Source organism: Drosophila teissieri, chromosome 3R (genome assembly GCF_016746235.2).
Source record: "Drosophila teissieri strain GT53w chromosome 3R, Prin_Dtei_1.1, whole genome shotgun sequence".
Taxonomy (NCBI): Eukaryota; Metazoa; Arthropoda; class Insecta; order Diptera; family Drosophilidae; genus Drosophila; species Drosophila teissieri.
Window position 1 is genome coordinate 4,995,227 of NC_053032.1, and position 23,062 is coordinate 5,018,288.

Here is a 23,062-nt window from a genome sequence, read left to right on the forward strand (position 1 = left end):
AGTTTTATCAAACCTTCTAAAATCGCATTTATAAGAAACGGTTTTTTCCTATGTTTGCATACTGCAACTATCAGTTTACTACCCATTTAAGTTGTTCTGTTTTTACTTTTTATCAATTTCATATTTCTACCCTACCAGTAACGACTACATTAGATTCGTTAAAAAGTAAAAGCATGGTTATTGATACACTGGTACTTTCGGAGACTGGGGCCAAGGGTGAAGGAACTCAGTTTCGTTTTGAGTTTTTAGAATCAGAGCAAGCCAAAGATCATTTGGCACATATTAAAGAACTTACCTGAGTCGTGACAGTACTTGGATTTCTTCAGTAGGGTCTTGCAAATATGTTTTAAAGAAATACAGTAAAAATACTATTTTAAAGCATTCGGAATACAATGACCAGCGCCAAGAAAACCGATGAAATGAATCGTTCCAGGAGGAAACGATTGGAGGACAGTTACCGCCAGAACATGAGGATTATGCGCAGACTGACCGCCCGACAGGCGACTGCCATGGATCTCGAACTGTGCGCCAAGTGGATGAACGTGTTTAGACGAGCTACCAAGGAGGAGCGCAGGGCGAAGGACTACCTCGTGGAGCTGATTCTTCGCCAGCTGCGGGAAACGGGCCACCTGTCGCTGCCCTTCACCAACCTGGCAAACTGCAGTCTGGACCTTCGCCTGCTCCTGGACGAGGAGGGACGTCAACGGCTGCGTCGCATCAGTCCGCGTCAGGTGGTGGCCCCGATGCCGTCGAGCAGCAGCCTGACCAGGAGGCGGCTTAAGTCGTCTTCGTTTGAGTGGAGACGAAGGATGCGACACCTGGACCATCTGGAAGACCAGTACTGGCGTGAGGAACAGGAAGTGTGGAGCTTGCAGCAGCCACCCGCGAAGTGTCTTAAGCCGAAGCCGCTGGCCACAGTGTCGAGACAACGGAAACGCGTCAAGACGATCGGCGTTCAGGCGGATGTCCCACTGCTCACGCCACGGGCTGAACGTGATCTCTGCGAGCGCGAGCGAAAACAGCAGGAAATCCTGAAGCGCCGGGAACGGGATCGCGCGCAGCGGCAGCTTAGGGAGCAGGAGCGAGAACGTCAGAGGACTCGGCTGGCCAAACAGCAGATGCTGGAAAGGCAGCGCCTGGATAAGGCGCGTCAACTGCGCGACCGACAATTGCGGGAGCAGCAGATAAAAGTCAAGGAGCGGCGCGACCACGAGCGCCATTTGTTGTTGAAAAAGCGAAATGAGCGGCGTCAGCAAGACCAGTGTTCGTGGGCCCAGCGGCGCCCCAGTACACCTTCATTTCAGTATGTGGAAATTCAGCAGAGAGCGAGTCTAGAGCCGAAACCAGACGCTCGACATGACCACGAACAAGATACCAGCCACTTGTCCCAAACGACCAGCAACACTACCCAAAGTGCGAGACGGATGCAGCAGTTGCACCTTCGGACGGAAAACATCAGGCGGAAAGTGCTGGCTTATGAACAGCTTAAAAAATATCATCGGGAGAGGGCGCAAGTTGAACGGTTGCGGTTGGACGGGAATGCGGAGGGGAATAGCCAAGAGCAGCAGAACAAAGAATACAGGAATCTACAAATTAATGTAACAGAAAGAAAAAACCTTAAACAAAAGAATGTGGAGAAACAAATAGAAACCGACCAAAGAAAAGAATTTAAAGAAAAAAGTAAAAATATTTGTAATAGGTTAAGCCAGCGACAGGAGAGAGAAGACTTTGAACAAAGAAATTGCCCAATAATAGCAGAAACCGAGCATAAGGAGGAATTTTGTAGGAAGAGGCAGGTGGAGACTTGTGAACGCAAGGGAAATGATCAAATTGATCGGCAGGATCAGAACAATAGGAAGGAAATTGAGAGAAAGCGGGAACAGGAGGCTAACATCATTAAAGAACGGCAGGAAAGAGAAGAGTTTGAAAGAAAAGTTCTGCAAAAACTAGAAACCGAACGAAGAGAACGGAAAGAGTTCGAAAGAAATAAGCAAGAGGAGCTCAGGATTCTGAAGGAACGTCAGAAAAAAGAAGAGTTTAAACGAAGAGAATTGGAAAAAAAATTAGAAGCCGACCTAAAAAAAAAGGAAGAATTGGAAAGACAGCGAGAAGATAAACTTAAAAAACTCCCAGATAAAGAGTTTGAGAGAACATTTTTTGAAAAACTAGAAGCCGATCGAAAAATACGGGAGGAATTCGAAAGACAAAGGCAGGAAGAACTCAAAAATCTTAGCGAACGCCAGGAAAAAGAAGAGTTTGAAAGAAAAGAATTAGAGAACAAGCTGGAAGCTGAGCAAAAACAGAAGGAAGACATACAAAAATTGCGAGAAGAGGATTTGAAGTGTCTCAATTCACTCCAAAGCAGAGAAGAATTTGAAAGACAAGTTTTGGAAAAACTAAAAGCCGAACGAAAAGAAAGAGAAGCATTCGAAAGAAAGACCTGCGAGGAACGTGAGCAAGAGAAAAAAATTGACGACCTTAAAAAAAAATTCAAGGACTTACAAGAGCGAGATGCAGAGTGGAATGAGCCACAACTTAAACAGACACTCGATACAAAAGAGCAAGAAGATTGCGAAAGAATCACTAGGGAAGAAGAAAGACTTGAAGAAAGGCTGTTGGATAAACTTAAACGCAGCAAAGTGGAAAGAGAAGCACGGGAGAGAAAGAAATGGGAAGATGATCTGCAAAGAGAAAAGATCCTTAGAAAGTGGCTTCAAAAGCAAGAGCACAAGGAAAACAGGGAAAAAGAAGAACGCGAGAAACTTGAAAGGAAAATTAAGGAGAGCATAACTAAAGATGGTAATAGGCGCTCGGAAAGAAAGGGGGCTGAGGGAAATTCCCGAGAGGAACTCGATCGATTACCAAGGGAAGGACAGGAAAAAAAAAAGGTGGAAAAAGAAAGCCCGAAAAATGTCGCACTCAATTCCGTTTGGAAACAAGACGAAGAGGAGCTCGATCGACGTTACCCAGTAAGCCCGAATCAGGAGGAGATAGAGAGGGATATAAGAATCCAGGAGATATCACAGAGTGGGGAAACAGTGCTCATGATGCAATGTGAGGCAAGAAAGGTGGCGAAGGTGCTGCAGGGGCACCTAATAAGTCGACTAGGAGATCACAGGGCAGGAGTAGGACATTTGGATGAAAAGGAAAAGGACTTAAAGAAAGTTGCAAGCGAAAGAAAATCACAAAGCTGGACGGAGAATGGGTCTGTGGAGAATACCCCCGAAGACATGATGAAACTAGGGCTAACTGGCAAAGATGTGACGAACGTTAATCGAAATTGTCAGCAACTAGAAGGCGATCGTTATGAGAATGCCAAAGTCCGATTAAAAGAGCTCCAAGAAAGGAACAGCAGGATAATTCAGCAAGTGCAGGAAAAGTTTCAGGTGCTTGAGAAGCTGCGGTTGGAAGCAGGAGAATTGGAAGCTCAAAATCCTTTCAGCACGCGTTACAAGCTACTGTCTTCAAAGAAGCTTAAGTCAAAGCACGAGTACTTTCAGACAGGGTCCTCGAAGACGCGTAGCGTTCGATGTGGTCATTTTATTTGGAGTGAAGAGGAGTCCGGAGCAGAGCATTTTCCCAGTCAGGGTCGGAACGGCGTCATCCGCTCTAGCAGCGATAGCGATGCGATTCCGGAACCCTGTTACACCCTCGTGGGTACGTACTGTCCACTCAAGAAGACCTACACGGTGAAGCACCAAAGTGCTCCATTCATCTCATATCAAGACTCAGCGCAGCGGGAAGCCTTCGGTTCCTATGTACGCAACCGGGTGGGCGATTGGCGGAAGACGCCACCACCAAGTTCCTACTCTACTGACGAGGCAGGACCGAGCGAGGAACGAGCACTAGGTGAAGACAAGTCAAGTGGCATTGTCTTGACTTACTGCACACGAACTGGAAAGAAGCGTTTTCCGCAGATCAAAAAATCCGAGATTAACCAGGATTCTTGCGGGCTGAAGGAGGATCCGTTGCAGCAGAGACGGGTTTTTGGACAGCTTCTATCGCAGGCTCGGACATTCGTTAGCAGTCCGGAAATATTGAGCGCGGAGAACTTTCTTCTAGAAAAAAAACTGGTTAGAGCTAAAAACAAATATTTGCAGGAGTCAGTTCTGCGAATGTCAAGGTATGTCATAAGTTTATTCCAGAATGACGGAATTATCGAGAGTTTCGAGGAAGAGAATGAATCTCTGGAAAATAAAAAACTGGAGCAAATCTATCTGCAAGAGACCGATAGCACATTGCTGTTTCCCAGGCCAATCTTTAGGACTCTTATGTTAATTCTGCTTACATCCAAGGAGTCCATTTCGCCCCATATCTCGGAAAAAATTTTAGATTTTGAAGTCGAGCTGAAGTCTCACCTCAAAAAGATTTTTATCCGCGATTTTGCACGACGGGGTGTTGGAACTCTGAGGAACAAAGCCAAGCACTTGATGAATCAACAGCGTCAACTACAAAGCAGCCGCCTGGCCGAGATATGTCGCAATTCCGAGGAGCAGACTTTTGAGTTGTGGAGGCGGCTGGCCAGGAGCAGTGACTCCTTGCGCGGGATCAGGGATCTCTTTCGCGATTGTTGCGACCTGCATGACCCAATGTCGTGCGTCGCACTCCAAAGCATCGAGCGCCTCTACAGGGAATGGAAGGATCAGCGGTTTGGTGTGGATTAGAAACAATGTTGATTTTATTTTTTTCTTAGAATAGTTTCAGTTTTGGTTATGGTTTAATTTCGATCTAGCCTGTGTTAAAAGTGGATTTTATTTGTGTGGGACGGAGGTTTAGTTGAGGAAAAAGAAGTTCGGACTCCAGGACTCCAGAGATCACGACGTTCACACAGACAGACGGACATGACCAAATTGACTCGGCTATTGATTCTGATTGAGAATCGGAAACGCTTCCCTCTGCCTGTTACATACTTTTGAACGAATCTAGTATACCCTTTTAATCTACGAGTAACGGGTATAATAATGTTCCCATCCGCTTGGGAGCTTTTTGAAAAGCTTTTTCGGTACAGCTGATGTGGAAAGCACCCATTGTCTATCGTTTCCAGTGATCAAAATTCGCTTAACGTAACCAATCATCCCACGATGTCATCCTTTAAGAACAAAGTGATTATTGTGACCGGCGCTAGCTCTGGCATCGGAGCAAGTGTCGCCGTCCACTTGGCCAGACTCGGAGGGCTCCTTGTCATCGTGGGTCGCAACGTGGAAAAGCTAAAGGAGACGGCCGACAACATTGTGGCAGCCGGAGGAGCCCCGGCCTTGAAACTGCGGGCAGACATGACTCAGGAGGCGGAGGTGCAGCAGATAGTGGACGCCACTCTGGCCAAGCACGGCCGCGTCGATGTGCTCGTTAACAATGCGGGCATCTTGGAGACGGGCTCCATCGAAACCACCAGCCTGGAACAATTCGATCGCCTGATGAACACTAATGTGCGGTCCCTGTACCAACTAACCATGCTGGTCACTCCGGAGCTGGTTAAGACCAAGGGTAACATCGTAAACGTATCCAGTGTATGTGGAATGCGCGCCTTTCCTGGTGTCCTGGCCTACAATGTGTGTAAGGCGGCGGTGGACCAGTTCACGGCCTGCGTGGCTCTGGAACTGGCCCCCAAGGAAGTCCGCGTAAACGCCGTAAATCCAGGCGTGATTGTGACTGACATTCACAAACGTGGCGGCATGGACGAGCAGACCTATGCCAAGTTCCTGGAACACTGCAAGATAACCCATGCCTTGGGTCGTCCTGGAGATGTCAAGGAGGTGGCGGCCGCCATTGCCTTTCTGGCCAGCGATCAGTCCAGCTTTACCACTGGAATCAGTCTGCCCGTCGATGGAGGTCGCCACGCCATGTGCCCGAGATAAGATAAGGATGAGCAAATGGCGAGAAAACATTCACCCGGTGGCATTTATCGAATTTAGTTACTCATTTTCAGTGGTTGATTTAAAGTATACGAATAAAATACATCTGAATTATAAAAATGACCAATTTAATGTCAATTTAAACATAATAAACTAATATTGTGATGTATGAATAAAATATTTATTATATATATTATATTATTATTATTATTATATTTCATTCTGGAATCCCCAAAAAGTGGATTATCTAGACAACTACAATGTTTTAATTGTTAAAATGGTCCAAAGTCAAGATTCAAGAAACGTAAATTACTGAACGCTTCCGAGTTATGTATGCTACCTTCAATGATCACATCTATTGACATCCAACTAAAGGTTAATACATACATACATATCGGTGTGAAATCAGAAAAAAAAAAACCTTAAAGTACTTTTAGACCAAAGACATTAGTATTATTCTAATGTCTCGGATTACACCTTCCATTGCTCATTCATAACATACATACATACATAGTATTTGCGAAAAAATATCAAGTTAAAAGTTAATTAACACCAGCCGAAAGCGCGACTCCACTTAACTTTGTTTGAATTTCACAACCGCTGGAAATAGCTTTTACGGTTCCGGACTATCGATAGTGTAATCGGATTGCAGCCTCGAAAATTGTTGACTTTCTGGCCTTCAATGTCATCTATCACTATCACTTCAGCCGTCCAGCGGATCGCCTCGAGATGCCCAGTTTTAAAGATAAAGTTATCATCGTGACCGGTGCCAGTTCGGGAATTGGAGCGGGTACTTCAGTGCTCTTGGCCAAACTGGGAGGCCTGCTCACCATCGTAGGGAGGAATGTAGATAAGCTCAAGGAGACCGCGGAGGAGATAGTGGCGTCTGGAGGAGCGCCTGCACTCCAGGTGGCAGCGGACATGAACAGCGAGTCGGACGTCCAGGGCATTGTATCCGCCACGTTAGCCAAGCACGGGCGCATCGACGTGCTGGTAAACAACGCCGGGATCTTGGAACTGGGTAGCATCGAGAACACCAGTCTGGAGCAGTTCGACCGCGTAATGAGGACCAACGTGCGGTCGATCTACCAGCTGACCTACCTGGTCACACCGGAGCTGATCAAGACGAAGGGCAACATTGTGAACGTGTCCAGTGTTAACGGCATACGTTCCTTTCCCGGAGTCTTGGCTTACAATGTTTCCAAGGCTGCTGTGGATCAGTTTACCAGGTGCGTGGCTCTGGAGCTAGCTCCCAAAGGTGTCCGTGTAAATTCCGTGAATCCCGGCGTGATCATCACCGAACTCCAGCGTCGAGGTGGACTGGACCAGGAAGCATACGCCAAGTTCCTGGAGCACGCCAGAATCACCCATGCCTTGGGTCGTCCCGGCGAAGTCAAGGAGGTAGCTGCGGCCATTGCTTTCCTGGCCAGCGATGAGGCCAGCTTCAGCACCGGAATCAGCCTGCCCGTGGACGGCGGTCGCCATGCTATGTGCCCCAGATGAGAATTGAGTGGTTTATCAGTAATGCATTTACTTTCCGCCGAAGTTTGGATGGCAAGTATGTTACAAATATTAAATAAATAAATAAATAAATAAATATAATTAAAGAAGCGCGTTTAATACCTTGTATTTAAAATACTTTTCTTGTCAAGGATAACATTCTATCTAAATTTGTAGTTGGCTATTGACAGGTTAAACAAATTTCAACAATTCTCGAGAAAAAAATATATATTTTTAATATTAAAGGGAATGGTTCCTTGGTGGGTTCAAATGAAAGTCTCCCTTTAATAATTGGCAACGTACGAATGTTTTAATTTAATATTTAAAATTTGAATTTTGGTAGTAATGGACTGAATCGGAGGGAAACAAGGGAAAAGGAAAGACACTCGTCTGGACAGAATCAGATAGAATACTCTAGCAGGGACTAGCGGGGGCACATGACCTGTTTGCCACCGTCCACAGGTAGGGTCACGCCGGTCACGAAACTGGCCAGCTCGCTGGCCAAAAAGCAAATGGCGGCCGCCACCTCCGTTGGCTCCCCAATCCTACCCAAAGCATGAGTCTTCTTCGAGTGCTCCAGAAATTCGGCGTAGCTCTGCTCGTCCATTCCCCCAGCTTTTTGCAGATTGGTGCGAATCACACCAGGATTGACCGCATTCACCCGGACACCCTGGGGACCCAGATCCAGGGCAAGGGAGCGGGTGAACTGGTCCACCGCTGCCTTGGACATGTTGTAGGCCACCAGATTGGGAAAAGCGCGCAGTCCACAAACGCTGGACACGTTGACAATGCTGCCCTTACAATGGAGCAACTGGGGGAGCAACAACTTGGTCAGGTAGAACCCAGACCGCACATTGGCCTCCATCACGTGGGTGAAGCAAGCCAGTTCCGTGCTCTGCAGCGTTCCCGTGGGCATGATGCCCGCCCCATTCACCAGCACATCTAGCCTGCCTTCGTAGCGCTCCGTTGTCTTCTGCGCAATGCATTCGATCTCCGTCGGCTTGAGCAGATCTCCGGCTATGCCGTACGGCTCGAGGCCCGTCTTCATGCACCGTTTCATCACGCATAAAAGGCCCTCCTCCTCCCGATCTACCAGGGCCAGGCAGGCGCCTAGCTTTGAGAACATTTCCGCCGCGGCGGCCCCGATCCCAGAGGCTGCACCAGTGATAAGAACCACCTTGCCGGAGAAGTCCAAACCAGCCTTGCCCTTGCTGCCCATCAAATCGAATTTCCAAGTTTTTAGTGGATATCCAAACTACATATGTAACTGACTTATCGAGGAAATATAACCCTGATCAATAAGAACGTGAACTTGGTTCTTAATCTGATTAGAGCTGGGTTAATATCAATAAATAATAATAAAAAATACAACAATAAGTTTTTAACTAAACAACAATTTGGAATAAAGAGGTCGAATATGTCGAATGAAATTAAAATAAATATTGAAATAACAAATTAATTGAGAGAAAGAGATACATTTAAAGATAAAGATAAGGTAGTAGATACCTTATAATCCGAATCACGATCTGTCTAAAGCTAGCTTTTGGGAACTAGTTTGGTCCTGAATACAGATGACAAAATAAATGTTATTCAGTATTATGTACACAATCAAAATAATAAAAACTGAGTAACAATTAAAGAAGCGGCTAAAATGCATTTTCTGATGTTCTGATATCCATGCGGAGTAGTCTCAAATTTTCCTCGCCGATGTCCTGTGGATTTAGCGTGGGCACATAGCATGGCGACCTCCGTCCACCGGAAGGCTGACTCCAGTGCTAAAGCTGGCCTGATCGCTGGCCAGGAAGGCAATGGCCGCAGCTACCTCCTTGACATCTCCAGGACGACCCAAGGCGTGGGTGGTCTTAGAGTGCTCCAGGAACTTTCTGTACGTCGCTTCATCCATGCCGCCACGGGCATGCAGGTTGGTGACCGTCACCCCGGGATTTACGCAGTTCACCCGGACTCCCTTGGCAGCCAGCTCCAACGCCACGCAGCGGGTAAATTGATCCACGCCCATTTTGGATATGTTGTAGGCAAGGACGCCGGGGAAAGAGCGAATCCCATTGACACTGGACACGTTCACGATGTTGCCCTTGGTCTTGATCAGCTCGGGGGTTGCCAACATAGTCAGGTGGTAGATGGCCCTTAGGTTGGTGCTCATCACGCGGTCGTACTGCTCCAGGCTAGTGGTCTCGATGGTGCCCGTTTCGATGATTCCGGCATTGTTGACCAGCACGTCCAATTTGCCGTAGTGCTTCAGGGTATCCGACCAAATCCTCTGGGTGTCCGCCTCCTTGGCAATATCGCCTATCACCAGGGCTGGCTGCGATTGGCTCACCTTGTTGCACACCTCGGCTACCTTCCTGAGGTTCTCCACATTGCGACCGTTAAGGGCCAGGCAGGCGCCGTACTTGGCAAACTTAATTGCGGTTGCAGCTCCGATTCCAGAACTTGCTCCCGTTATTAGGACCACTTTACCGACGAAATTCATGATCCTAACCAGAACTATGTAAGGGGGTCTCAAGCTCAGTGCGCATCTTGCTGATTTTAATAGGGGTAGTCACCTACGTAAAATCCGAAAAATGAACTAAGAGAAAAGGTGTCTGACTTGTTTTATGTTTAAAAGATCTTATAAATTGATTAATTGAATTGGCCAGAATGCTTCATTAACAAGATTTATAAAACCCATCCAATAAAAAATGCAGTATTAATAGTAATTTAACATACGACATACGATTTTAAACATACGACAAAGCTTGTTCAACACAATATGTTTCTCTACAAAAAATACGTAAATAATACAATTTGTTGGCCAACAAACATATTTTGATTATCTGTTATTCAATAAATTCATACTGAATTATATATTTCATGAAAGGTTTCTGTTAAAAAAAATTAATGCTGGTATATTTTAAAATATTAAATCTTGGTATATTTGTAATGATTTCTTGCTATACTTTAACGGACTACCCGGTCTCACTTACGTGATCATGTAAACGAAATGCGAGTTTTAGGAAAGTGCAATATCTTGGTCAGGCAGTACCGTAACTTATCCACGCAATCTGGCCGCCGGAGAGTGGTGGTCACGGGATGTGGAGCAGTCACACCGCTAGGCAACAATGGACCGGAATCCTGGCGACGCATCCTGGCCGGCGAGTCGGCTATTTCTCGGCTAAGTCCGGAGTTCAAGGGATTGCCCTGCCAGGTTGCGGCTCAAATCCCGAGGGAAAACCTACAGCTGGACCAGCACCTGACCAAGTCGGACATAAAGCTGATGAGCCCCGCCACACAGTTGGCCGTATTGGCGGCGGAGGAGGCCTTGGCCACCGGAAAGCTGTGCCCCAAGCAATTAAGCGAGGAAGAGCTTGAGCGGTTTGGAGTATGCGTTGGCATGGGAATGTTCGACCTGGCAGAGGTCTATGGAGCCTGGAACCAGCTACAACGAGGCTACAACAGAGTTAGCCCATTTTTCGTGCCCAGGCTGTTGCCCAGCATGGCGTGTGGTCACATCAGCATGCGAAATGGCTTAAGAGGACCGAACCATTCGGTGTCCACAGCCTGCGCCACTGGGGCCCATGCTCTGGGGGATGCTATGCGGTTTATTCGCAGCGGAGATGCGGATGTGATGCTGGCGGGGAGTGGCGAGGCCTGCATAGACCCCCTCTCTATCGCTGGGTTTTGCAGACTGCGGGCTTTGAGCACCGCATTTAACGATAATCCGGCGGTTGCGTCCAGACCGTTTGACAAATCACGAGATGGCTTCGTAATGGGCGAGGGCGCAGCTGTCCTTTTGCTGGAAGAATTAGAGCACGCCCGCGCTCGGGGAGCTCCTATTCTAGCCGAGATTCTGGGCTACGGATTATCCGGTGATGCCTATCACATAACCTCGCCAAGCGATGATGGTGCCGGAGCCACTCTTGCCATGAAGCGGGCAATACAGGATGCTGGGATTGCACCAGAGGATATTACCTATGTAAACGCTCACGCAACTTCCACGCCTACCGGGGATCGCATTGAGTCACACGCTATAGGTCGTGTTTTTGGGAAACACACTCCCCAGGTAAGGGTTTCCTCCACAAAGGGAGCGCATGGCCACCTGTTGGGCTCCTCCGGCAACCTGGAAGCCCTTTTTGTGGTGCTAGCCTGCGCGGAGAACAAGATTCCGCCCTCCATCAACATAGATCATCTCGATGTGGACGTCAATGTGATCACGAAAGCTACTAAATGGTCATCAGACCAAAAACGACGCGTTGCCCTCAAGAATTCATTTGGCTTCGGAGGAACCAATGCTTCCCTCTGCATTGCTAGCTACATTGAATAGTAGCTAAGAGTTGTTACCTATTTTTTAAAGACCAAAGAAAATAAAATCCTTGAATGTTTGCATATTTTTAGGAAAAATGTTTAGTTTTAAAACTTTATTTGGAAAACTTTTTCGGTTGCTTGTCTGGCCGTAACGTCGTCGTCTTCGTCAGTTTCTTGCTCTGTAAAAAGGATTATGCGTAATGTTCTTATTCAATGCGCCATGTATGTACTGTTATACTGTATATAATATATATATATAGGTATATAATTATGTATATAGCTCTGTTTGATTTGCTTCTGTTGCTTGTCGCTGTTTGTTATTGCTGTTTTGCTGCCTGAATTCGCCGCCTTTTGTTTGAAAGCAATGGAGTTTGTGGAAAATTAATGTAAAATCAGTGGCTGATGACTGGTTTAGCTTTCGCACGGCTTCTGAATTTGACAATAGTTGCAGCTTTCAATCCGTGCACTTATCTGACTTAACTAATTGTTTAATTTGAAGTGTTTTTATTTTACAAAATTGCTTAGGTCGTAAAATTAAAGTATGTTGGCTTACAATCGAAACTCTTCATAATCATTTAATTTTATTGGTTTTCTGTTAATGTTCTGCTGGATACAGCTTGCCCTGCTGCTCTACCTCTAGAGTCTAGACATTCCTTGCTATCTCCGTGTAATCATATACTTTGAATTTATATGCGGCTTAGATTCGTACTAATTATATGCGTAAATAATGTGCTATATGTGGGTGTGGGTGAGGGGTGTGTGCAGGCATGTGTTTGTAATAGCTCTTGAATGACCAAACTTTCGTTTGTTACATAAATTATAAACACTTTATTCGAAATTTAACTTTTTAATTTTAGTTTTTACTGTACAGTTTGTGGTTTACGTTGTTCATTTTAGTTACAGCAGAAATCATTGTGTTTTCATTACTTAATTTTGCACGTCACATTCATTAACATTGTTAAATTTCTCCACTCCTTAATTTATATCGCTCAAACAATTATAAATATATCTTTCGGCTTACAATTCAAATCTGGACAGAAAAATATTTTAAACTTTCGGAGGCCATTCATTTCCATAATTACGTATCTGGTTTTAGCTTGATTTAGAAAATTAAGGGTGGAACTTTAGAGCGTGCTTTTAATGTTCGACAGAACATATCTGATGAACTCAACTCACATACGCATGTTTAAAAAATAATTTCAAATTCGCTGTGTACTAAACGAATTAACGAACTTTTGAGTTTCGCGCGTTGAAGCTTGCACCTTTATAGGAAAGTTCAGCTTGCATTCGGTGTGTTCAGATTTTAAATTTCAAATGCATAAAAAATTATAAATATTTTGTTGTTTCGCGTTCTGATACTGTTACTACAGACCTTTTCACTTACTATCTTACTATTTGTTGTTTAAAAGACATCTATTTAAGCGCTAATAAAGTGGTTTGTGGTTGCTATCGGTTTCTGCTGTCATAGTGATGCTGTAACTACACTGATCCTAAGTCGAATGCCTGTCCACACGTCTGTGTGCCTTGTGCTGCGGGGGTATGTACATGGCAAGCCCGTCAAACCAGATAATGCTCCTAGTTGAGCAGTGCATCCATAGTGTATGGAAATGGAGGGTGTTGCTGCTCGAATCTATTTGCTGAAGACGATAACAACTTGGTTGCCGATGCTGCTGATGTTGTCAATGTGCTCGCCGGCGACGGTCAGTCCAGTATAACGATTTGTGATTCAATGGGCCTGCTACTCGGCTCGGGTGCTGCAGGTTTAATGGGCAGTGTGCGCCATGGTTTGCGCGCCGCGCGACGCAGATCCACGGCGGAGAGTATTTTTCTCGTTTTTCTGTAAAAAAAATAAATATATATAATTAATAAAATTATAAATAATAAATAATCTAATTTAATTATAAATAATAAATAATTTAATTAAAGTGCCACCGCTGTCCAGTTGAGACAAATAAAATGTTTTCAAACTTAAGTCTAACTTTCGAAATTATTTTTTGGGAATCAAATGCTTTTTTTTTATAACATTTTTGGTCAAAAAATTTAAAAAACATAAGAGATAAAATATTTATAACACTTTAAAGGAAACCAGGATTAAAAAATTATGAAAATTTAAAAATTTATTTAAACGAGTTTTCTATATAGTTTTTTCTATATATAAAAACAAGGTTCCCGACTATCTGATACCCGTTACTTAGCAAGTGGAAGTGAGGAGAAATTTCGACACTGACAGTTTTTACGGTTTGAGGGCGTTAGAGTGGGTGTGGCAAAACGATTTTTGGCAAATCGAAAAAAATTTACAAGACTATCAAAAATGTGGCCGTGGCAGTTTTGGGGGCTTTGTGGGCGTTAAGGGTGGGCGTGGCAAACCTTTTTTTGGCAAATCGATAGAAATTTACAAAACTAATAATCAACAAGAGAGAACGCTATAGTCGAGTTCCCCGACTATCTGATACCCGTTACTCAGCTAGTGGAAGTGCGAAGGCGAGTCTTCAACACTGACAGTTTTTTTCGGTTTGAGGGCGTTAGAGTGGGCGTGGCAAAAAGTTTTTTGGCAAATCGATAGAAATTTACAAGTCTAATACAAAAATGAAAAAATATCAAAACATTTTTCAAAAGTGTGGGCGTGGCAGTTTTATGCGGTTTGTGGGCGTTAGAGTGGGCGTGGCAAAAAGTTTTTTTGAAAATCGATAGAAATTTACAAGACTAATACAAAAATGAAAAAATATTAAAACATTTTTCAAAAGTGTGGGCGTGGCAGTTTTATGCGGTTTGTGGGCGTTAGAGTGGGCGTGGCAACATGAATCAACAAACTTGCGCTGCGTCTATGTCTCTGGAGTCCGTATGTTTAATCTCAACTTTCTAGCTTTTGTAGTTCCTGAGATCTCGACGTTCATACGGACAGACGGACAGACGGACGGACAGACGGACATGGCCAGATCGACTCGGCTACTGATCCTGATCAAGAATATATATACTTTATATGGTCGGAAACGCTTCCTTCTGCCTGTTACATACTTTTCAACGAATCTAGTATACCCTTTTACTCTACGAGTAACGGGTATAAAAATATAAAAAAAAAACTTGTATGTGTGGGCAAGGTAAGAAGTCTGGAGTCTGCATGCTGAATCTCAACTTTCTAGCTTTTATATTTTAACTTAACGTTTCAGAGGACTTACTTGTGTGTATCGTTAGCTCTAAAGTAAACATCGTCCGGTGCATCCATCCAACTGATAACCTGCTTGCGTCCGTTGCCACCGCGGGCCATCTGCGCAATCTTTTGTTTACCATTGAGCTATAAAGGCGAATATGTATAAATGGATTAAAATTAGACCAACTAAAAGAAAAGTATTACTCACATGATGCCTGGAGAGCGGCTGTCCAGATGCAGCCATCATAGCTGCAAACTGCTCAGGACTGGGACAATGCGAGGGCATGGGATCCTTATTTGGCCGCTTGGCAGGAGGTCCGCTGGGAACTATAGTAACTGCAAGAAACGGAACTCAATTAGTCAGAATATAAGCACAATATAAACTTAATCCTTTGCTCTGAAATGAAACATTAACTTTCGCATTACGACGGATTTAAAATTTTAAAACTTAGGTAAAGTAACACCCACCTTCAGTGCCATTCAACTGTTGTTCCTCGTGTGCCCGTTTTCGTATCGTCGACGTAGCTTGCGTGGGAATTATTGCGAGGTCCTTGTCGGCCGGCACGGCTACGACGTCGGGTGACTTATTCGGTACCCGGTCATATAGTAAGCTGCCATCGGGCGCTTTCGGAGGTTTAGGGAACGAGACAACAGCCGGCAGCGGCATTTTGTCCTTAGGCGTGAGTACTAACCATTCATGCGGTCCGCTGCCCGGCGCACCTAGGCGGTTGGCAATCTTGGTTACACTACCCCGATCCTTGTGTTTTAGCAAAAGCAACTTCTTGATTTCCGCCTGTGATTTTCCACTAATACGATTTGTAACTAATGAAAAACATATTACATAAGAGTCGCTCATTAGAACTGTCAAAGGTGAGGAGACTTACATTCTTGTTTCACCAGCATCGCGTTTATTGCGTACGAGCTCTGTCGCGCCGCCTTCTTCGGTTTAACGATGCTACGGCAGATGGCACGCGCCACCCGTGTCATGGGGTTGGTGTGCAAGTAAAAGGCAGTGCGCGTTTTCATAATGGGCCGCGGCGATCCGGAGCTGATGGCTATGCCGTGCGCTTGCGCATAATGGCGAGCCAGGTGGGTCTTAAGCTTGAACTCCTTGCCGCAATTGACAATAGAACATCTGTAGGAAAAGACATTTTAATACACTCGGACAATAATAATAAACCAATAAAAAAGAGCATGTTTTACTCGTTTTATCTCGAAATATCACTGCATTCAGGAATTTCTTTAATTTAATGTGTATTAAGAAAGAAATGTTACATTGCCATACGAATTTCATTTATAAAATATGTATACAATTGTAAAATTAAACCTATCATGTGTAAAATGTATGCAAGTAAATGAAATGAAAGTTAAACATTTCACAACATAAAGTCCGCTCTAACCTAACAAAATGATAAATTTAAAAAAACTATAATAGGAAAAATTATGATTTTAAAAAATTACTGTAATATGATATATATAATGATGACATTACGCTTAAATCTTGTCTTGACCAATTCCATTTTATTGATTTACTAGATTTTTCTTATCTATTTTCTTTCAGAATGCACCTACCTGTGCAACTGACGATTGGTAAGATCACTGATTTTCTCGTCATCATTCAGGTCGACCACAGCCGTGGGCGTTGTAGCTAAACCCGCTGACGTGGCTGTCGGCGTCGACGCAGCCGATGGTGACTTCTTCCTAGCGTCGCCATCGCCACCATCGGCCTTGGTCGCCGACTTCATACTGCCGTACCTCCGCCAGTACTCCCAGCAGCTCAGGCAGAGACGGCACGTACTGTGCCCACTGTTGACCGAGTTCCACTGTGGACGGCAAGGCAATTATAATAAAATAGTTAAATAAAAGTACATAATCCTAGTGGCTAACCTGTGATGATTTTGTTGTACCGCAAGACTCGCATGGTTTGCCATTGTTAGAGAGATCTGTGCTCCCGTTTGTGTTTCCATTATAGATTCCTCCGCCAGCCTTTACAGACGTTCCGTTCCCCTTGCCATTGTTGTTATACTGCGGTATGTAGACCTGCTTGAGCTTCAGCTCCGCCTCGACGGCCTTCACTCGCTTTTGCTGCACGTAGCGGTCGGTGGTCTTCCACATATAGTAGTATTCGATGATTTGTTTCAGCGTTTTCCAAGGCAGCTGGAAAAATAATTTTTATTTCAAAATAATCTAACTATTTCGAATTTCATAAATATGTCTCTTCTCTTACACGCTTAATCAATGTGCATTATAACTTACGAAATCTTGTCGAATATCATTAAAGTCTTTGCCATATTTTTCCAGCGCTTCTTCAAAAAGATTCGCCTCCGAGGCGCTCCAGTCCTCGATTTCATCGCGGCAGAGCACCGGCCCAGTGGAAGGAACTAGCGACGACATAGACTCCTCAATCGAGTACTCGTGCTTGTGCAGAATGTTCATTGCGTGAAACTGAAAGGTAAACACCATTAAAAACACCATTAAGACCCTATCACTAAATCAAAATTTTCTCTTACCAGTGTGATGTCCCTGCTCGCCGCCGCGGCGGACATGTGCAGCGAGGGCTGCTTCACCGAACTGCTACAGTCCAGGGCTCGGGCAAAAGTGCCGATGGAGCGCGAGACGACGAGAAACTGGTCGATCTTGCGGTCGGTCAGACTGTGCTCTGGCGTCCACATCAGCGATTCTAGTTCCTCCAGCTTGCGGTCGTCGGTGGCGGTGTCCTTAAGCTTAGCGGGTATATCACACTGGTAGCGACTGCCGACCCGGATCTCGCCCTTGTCAGCGAGCAGCGTCTTTTGATTTGGATCGAATACCAGACAGTAGAAGAATGTGTCCTGAGGGTCGATTTATTAGGAACCATTAGCAATCTCTTTTTTTTGTCAGGGTTTTAAAGCGCATGGTCAAACATGGTCATGGTGTAATTGATAGAATTTTTCAAAGACCAATTTATACCCAAATACTGCACTTTTCCTTCACAAACAAGAAACTTACGTCTTTATCTAGATAGCTCTGCAGGGACTCCGTCTCGTTGAGCAGGGTCACCGAGCACTTGCCTCGAATCTGTGTGGCGGGTATCGACTCGACTTGGCGTGACAGAAATAGCTCGCGGTGCTTGATCTGGTAGCGCTGCTTGCTGGTCAACGCTTCACCCTTCTCCGCGTCGCCTCCTGCACCTGCGGCGCCACCCGCTCCTGCTCCGCTTCCAGTGCTGCTGCTGTTGTTGTTCAAAGTGCCGCTACTGTTGCTGCCGGAATTTCCGGTGGCTGAACCCCCTCCGCCGGACGTTTGCGTCGGACTGGTGCGCTCCTCATCCAGGGCAGCTAAAAAAACCAGCCAAGACATTAGGTACGTCGATCCGGTTCGGAGTTTTAAAATTTATTATATCAGCCTGAATTAACTTTTAAAATGTTAAATTACATAATTATAAAGATAATAAAAATTAGGAACATTTAATAGTTTGATGGTAACCAAATTAAATGTACAAATCTTGATATCAATTTAAATGAAAACAATTGCAATTTGTAATACATTTTAATGAATTAACATCTGTTTCATATCAGACTGATTTCTGATTTTTTAAAATTAATAGTAAATTATATATCCATAAGCCAGAATAGAATATAAATGAGGATTACCAAATAAGATAGGTTAACTACACTACAGAAAATACTATCGTGCTCTACTTAAAATGCTAAACATACAAATGAGAGTATAAGTCTGACTCTGAGCTACGGGTCTACGAAAGTGGCAGATAGTACTTGAGTAATCAGCTGGAAGTGGTACCTATTGAGGGATCGAGGACAGCCTGCGCCGCCTGCTCCTCGCTTACGGGTGTGCGGAGCCAGGTCTTCTTCAGCTTGGTCGCCAACGGAGAGTCCTCGGCGGTGGCCACTGATGTGATTCGTTATTTTATATTTAAGATGGTTAGGAGTATGATTTGTTGCGTTTTGGGAAAATGCGTTTATTGACAGCGCTTATGGTAATAAGTTAAAGCATTTTAAAGAGTTAGAAATGGGAAACTGATCGTGAGATCAGGTGCGAAAATAACTTCCCAAGAGTCGTTGTGATGTACTAAGGATGCAGAATGGGCGTCAGCCGAATCGATAATGTCCATAACGATTTTGGTCTTGTGAGAAAGCTTTACGACCATATATTCCTTCTTTATGAGAACTCACTAAACATTTAAATAAATGTGTTGCAAGGCGCAATTTGCACGGCCTATATTCCCATATTATATTTCGACCAATCAAATGTATTTTAACAATTTAAGGTGCACAAATGTGCCAACAGTCTAAACAACTTGCCTAGATACACAAATTTATCAGATGAGCAAAGAATCCTCTTAGCATAAAGTATACTTCTTTTGGCTGTTTTTCAATTTGTTCAACGTTTCCAATAAACTTTTAAATATATTAAAATATGTACATATACATATAATCTATAATATGATTTTCTTTATACCTGTTACTCGTTTCAATATACATTTAAGTTTTCCCGGATTTTGTGGGTTGCAAAATCCGAGAGTAACCCTCATGAATTTCCTGGAAGTTCGCTGGGCTGATTAAAAAATGTACGCTTGGCATTTCTAAAGGGGCGGAAGGCGAGGGCAGCAACAGCACCACCCCACCTTCTCGGTGGACAAACGAGCGTGGGTGCATCGCCGGTGTCACAGAAAAGAGTCGAAGCAATGTACGTGTATTTGTATTTTGTGTTTGTTTCGAAGATGAAGTTAGACCACCCAGAAGAGGACGAAGGGTGGTGGATGGAGGCTTGGGCGTTTTTTGATGGCTATAGATAGGACACAAAAGTGGGTGGCTGCGCCGCTGAGGGATTGGTTTGCCTTTCGAGCGTATCTGCTTTTCTACACCCTTTCCACACCACTGCAAAGTTCAAGGCCTGCTATTGACATTGTGATTAGCACCTGAGAGTGGTTATTCCAGGCTATCAGAATTTCTACATTTGTTTACATTTTACAATAAAAATTAATAATGTTACGTTCTTCAAGATAAATACTAATGAAGATATTTTTTCAAACAAAAAAAACATTTTCTTGTAGCAAACAGAAGCTAACAGAGAGTTTATAAGAAAATATAGTAATAATTTTATCCCCACAGATTTAGGGTGTATCTGAGCTTTGGAGTTCGGAAAACTACTTCTCAAAGACACTTTCACAAAGTCCAAACCTTCGGGTTGGAGTTGCGGAACACTAGTGCTTCGATGATGTTAAAGGAGAAATGGGCTGCATTAATGGGAATTGTTGGCGCATGTTGGCTTCTTGGAGTACAGGAGTACAGGAAAACGCATTTTCACGACGGTCACGTATCGAATTTGAGTGGGTGGTCAAAGCCAAAAATTCAACACAATTGGTCATGGTTTTTTGAATTTTTTGGAACGACGAAGTGGCAGTGGATGAAGTCGGTGTGTGTATGTATACACGAATGCAAAGCGCGCCTCCCTGCGTGTGCTACATCGCCATAGTTCCACACCCCACCCCACTTCAATCCCCTGCAGATCCCAACTTCTGACGAACATTTTCGTGCACACAGAGCAGCAGTGTCAGTGGGTTTGGGGTTGGGTAAGTGTGGCAGCTTTTCAGAGGTAGACAGCCAGTCTACCTACAGCCGAACCAAGTATCACATTCACATTGACGTCTGCACCGCCTAGTAGCAACCAAAAACAGCAACAACCGCATTAAGAGTACAGTGCAGTCCAGCATATTACAGTCGAACATCATCAAAGCAAATTACTGACACCATAACATATGGTTAAGGTTAAAGTCAATAATTCAGTATGGCCCATTCTTTTTTTTGGTCTTACCGCACCACGATGCGTGTTTATCGGTGCCGGAAGCATTCTCAGATCCTAAACAATTTAGTTTAATCTGACATACCATCCGACATTTACCTACATAAATTTCGACTATTTATTAATCCTGATTTTAATTTGGCCTTACTGAAACCTAAATCAAACCAGAGGCCCCTGGTTCGAAGTATTTTATGTGCCATTTTATGTGGATGAGACGGATGCTGGACGAAATCCGTTTTTGCTCTGCTATTACAACTGTTGTCTTGCGGTTCTTGTTGCTCAGGAAATTTGACTAGGACTACGGGATGTTTGGGTCACACAAAGGAGGCCTGGGTGGTTCGTTGGGTGGTTTGGTTTTCCACATGCCTTCACACCGCGCACACAGTGGCCCCTTCTGGGTTCATTTTATTTTTGTTTTTTTGTGAATGTGCTTAGCAGATCTGGTCGTCAGGTTTTAACTTTTAACTTGTTTGAAGGCCACGACAACGACTCTTGGCAACATAACCTCACTTTGTTGACAAAAAATATACACACTTAGGGGTAACGTAACGCAAGATATTGATGCGGTTTCTGGGGAACAGGGGTTCTCTACTCACGTTGGTGTTTGTCGGCCAATTGCACGAGCGGATTGGGCAGATCCCGGCGGCGGTAGAAGCACATGACCTTCGCTTCCACATTGCCGGTTTGGTTTTTGTTCAGCTCCTCGATGCGTCGAATTAAGTAGGGACTGTTCGGCGCTGTCTCAACGTAAACATAGTCTGAAAAGAATAGAGTCTTGAAGTGGCTGATACAAGCAGGGCAAGGAACGGGAGAACTGAAACTTTATTCATACGTCATAGGTAAGTGCGCAGACACCCATGCATGCGATTCACTTAAATGCGGCCACCACTACAAGCTAAAACGCAATTAAATACAAATGGGGCTATCCATCCATATAACTACAACAACTGCAGCGGAACCTGTCGGTGACCATTAAAAAAACATAAAAAGAAATTCCATATATATGTTTATATACATACATACATTGTGTGCATTTCTGATACATTTTGGGATGCAGATACATAGATAAATGGAGAGAGATGAAAAAGAAAGTGTGGAGGCAGTGAGAAAGCATCGCCGAAGGTGTGTGACTGTGTGCGTGGCCATTAACAACGAGAAACAAAAAACGCTGATGGAGACAATAAAAGAGCAGATAATTCGACAAGTATATATGCCATTATTATTTATTTTGATTCCGTTAATTGAAAGCTTGCGTATCCGACCGAGCTTGTTTGCATTTCGAGAGAACACACACACACTTGCGAAAATCAGGTGAAGACACCACAATAACGTCACCGCTCGAGTGCGAGCGAGATGGTTGACAAATAGTGCGTTAAACAGAGTGAGGAGGTAATGTGGGGGAAGATGCTCAAAAGCTCATTAGCATATGAAAACACAACAAAGCGGGTGGGCTCACCCAAAAGTGAGATACACTTTCGCCCGCAGTCAAACAAACATACACGCTGGAGAGGTCACAATTCGGCAAATCCACATTCAAATGCAAATGCAATTCAGTTCCCTAGCCCTAAAATATACACATACGCATACACACAGAGCATAAGTTAATGCCTATCGGTTGGAACACGTCGAAAACACTTGCTGCAGCTGCGGCACAAAAGCAGTGCCCCCTCCCCGGATTGTGGGAGTACAGAAGTTTAAAAGAAATTAAAAAAGTCTCTCCTTTTGGGCGGAATGTTCTTGCGATTGATAACACACACATATACACGTGTGTTGGGACTCCCATTAAAGCGTATTTGGCAATTAAAATGCACTTTCGTTATTGTTGGAAAGTCTTTCTCAGACACAACACACACTCATACGCACACACTGAACACACAAACATATACGCAGAAACGCACACGCACATTGTGAAACGGCGGCGCCGATAACGAAACATGATAGAAAAGCGGGTACGGGAAATTTTTTCTCACCTCCGACTCGATACATATTTGTGGCCATTTTCATTACACTCCCGCACCAAAACTTTTGCATGCAAAACACTCGGCACACGTTTAGCACTGTTTTTCAATGGTCCTGTTCCAAATTAGCGCACATTTATTAGCAAAAATATCGAGTTGTTATGATTGCATTTTTCACATAAGAAGACGCGTTTTTTTCGTCGCCATCTTAGAAACAACCCAACTCTAAAAAATACACACACACACACACACAACTCCAAGTAAACAGCTGCACCAGGGATGCATTCCCACAGGCGATAAATTGCTATCCATGGCAATCGATAGATGATGTGTTAAAAAATAATGTTAGGATATAGTTAAGGCAATAAGAAAACGATAAAGGGCATTCCAAAATATATGCGTCTATTAATATTTCTATTATATATACTCGTTGAATAATACAAAGCATACAGAAAATGAACTGAGTAATTAACGAGTTAACCCATACCAATAGCTTAAAA

The 23,062-nt window shown here is 44.1% G+C and overlaps 6 protein-coding genes across 7 annotated transcripts; 3 read left to right on the forward strand and 3 right to left on the reverse strand.

Moving 5' to 3' along the window:
• Nucleotides 1-301: 301 nt before the first annotated feature.
• Nucleotides 302-4,676, forward strand: LOC122622292 (trichohyalin). The gene is given in 1 exon segment (XM_043800635.1): nucleotides 302-4,676. A coding segment is annotated over 1 exon segment (4,284 nt). The 5' UTR covers nucleotides 302-392.
• A 355-nt stretch (nucleotides 4,677-5,031) lies between these two features.
• Nucleotides 5,032-7,481, forward strand: LOC122622293 (short-chain dehydrogenase reductase 2a-like). Its single transcript, XM_043800636.1, has 2 exons — nucleotides 5,032-5,852; nucleotides 6,489-7,481. The coding sequence occupies exons 1-2, from the start codon at nucleotides 5,082-5,084 to the stop codon at nucleotides 7,353-7,355; spliced, it is 1,638 nt and encodes a 545-aa protein (XP_043656571.1). The 5' UTR covers nucleotides 5,032-5,081; the 3' UTR covers nucleotides 7,356-7,481.
• A 154-nt stretch (nucleotides 7,482-7,635) lies between these two features.
• Nucleotides 7,636-8,644, reverse strand: LOC122621616 (uncharacterized oxidoreductase TM_0325). Its single transcript, XM_043799541.1, has one exon. The coding sequence runs from the start codon at nucleotides 8,569-8,571 to the stop codon at nucleotides 7,777-7,779; it is 795 nt and encodes a 264-aa protein (XP_043655476.1). The 5' UTR covers nucleotides 8,572-8,644; the 3' UTR covers nucleotides 7,636-7,776.
• A 185-nt stretch (nucleotides 8,645-8,829) lies between these two features.
• On the reverse strand, nucleotides 8,830-9,886 carry LOC122621617 (glucose 1-dehydrogenase). Its single transcript, XM_043799542.1, has one exon. It carries the CDS (start codon nucleotides 9,841-9,843, stop codon nucleotides 9,073-9,075), a length of 771 nt encoding a protein of 256 aa, XP_043655477.1. The 5' UTR covers nucleotides 9,844-9,886; the 3' UTR covers nucleotides 8,830-9,072.
• Nucleotides 9,887-10,321: 435 nt separating this feature from the next.
• On the forward strand, nucleotides 10,322-13,326 carry LOC122621266 (3-oxoacyl-[acyl-carrier-protein] synthase, mitochondrial). Its single transcript, XM_043799082.1, has one exon. The coding sequence runs from the start codon at nucleotides 10,354-10,356 to the stop codon at nucleotides 11,671-11,673; it is 1,320 nt and encodes a 439-aa protein (XP_043655017.1). The 5' UTR covers nucleotides 10,322-10,353; the 3' UTR covers nucleotides 11,674-13,326.
• Nucleotides 12,468-22,803, reverse strand: LOC122621262 (metastasis-associated protein MTA3). 2 transcript variants are annotated; one of them, XM_043799075.1, is made up of 13 exons: nucleotides 22,575-22,803; nucleotides 21,201-21,362; nucleotides 18,583-18,690; nucleotides 17,791-18,119; nucleotides 17,313-17,633; nucleotides 17,059-17,247; nucleotides 16,690-16,959; nucleotides 16,375-16,625; nucleotides 15,687-15,937; nucleotides 15,271-15,624; nucleotides 15,011-15,138; nucleotides 14,831-14,946; nucleotides 12,468-13,491 (listed from the first exon to the last, which is right to left on the reverse strand). In XM_043799075.1, exons 1-13 carry the CDS (start codon nucleotides 22,633-22,635, stop codon nucleotides 13,356-13,358), a joined length of 2,676 nt encoding a protein of 891 aa, XP_043655010.1. In that variant the 5' UTR covers nucleotides 22,636-22,803; the 3' UTR covers nucleotides 12,468-13,355. The 2 variants fall into 2 exon arrangements, with proteins under 2 accessions (XP_043655010.1, XP_043655011.1); XM_043799076.1 differs by lacking the exon at nucleotides 18,583-18,690 and having other exon boundaries at nucleotides 22,575-22,802.
• Between the last annotated feature and the right edge of the window lie 259 nt (nucleotides 22,804-23,062).

Coding starts and splice junctions, on each gene's coding strand:
- LOC122622293 (XM_043800636.1), top strand. CDS start 5,082: ATGTCATCCTTTAAGAACAAAGTGATTATTGTGACCGGCGCTAGCTCT. Junction 5,853..6,488: donor GCCACGCCATGTGCCCGAGA/TAAGATAAGGAT, acceptor GACTATCGATAG/TGTAATCGGATTGCAGCCTC.
- LOC122621616 (XM_043799541.1), bottom strand. CDS start 8,571: ATGGGCAGCAAGGGCAAGGCTGGTTTGGACTTCTCCGGCAAGGTGGTT.
- LOC122621266 (XM_043799082.1), top strand. CDS start 10,354: ATGCGAGTTTTAGGAAAGTGCAATATCTTGGTCAGGCAGTACCGTAAC.
- LOC122621262 (XM_043799075.1), bottom strand. CDS start 22,635: ATGCAAAAGTTTTGGTGCGGGAGTGTAATGAAAATGGCCACAAATATG. Junction 16,960..17,058: donor ATGATATTCGACAAGATTTC/GTAAGTTATAAT, acceptor TTATTTTTCCAG/CTGCCTTGGAAAACGCTGAA. Junction 14,947..15,010: donor AGCCGCTCTCCAGGCATCAT/GTGAGTAATACT, acceptor TCGCCTTTATAG/CTCAATGGTAAACAAAAGAT.
- LOC122621617 (XM_043799542.1), bottom strand. CDS start 9,843: ATGAATTTCGTCGGTAAAGTGGTCCTAATAACGGGAGCAAGTTCTGGA.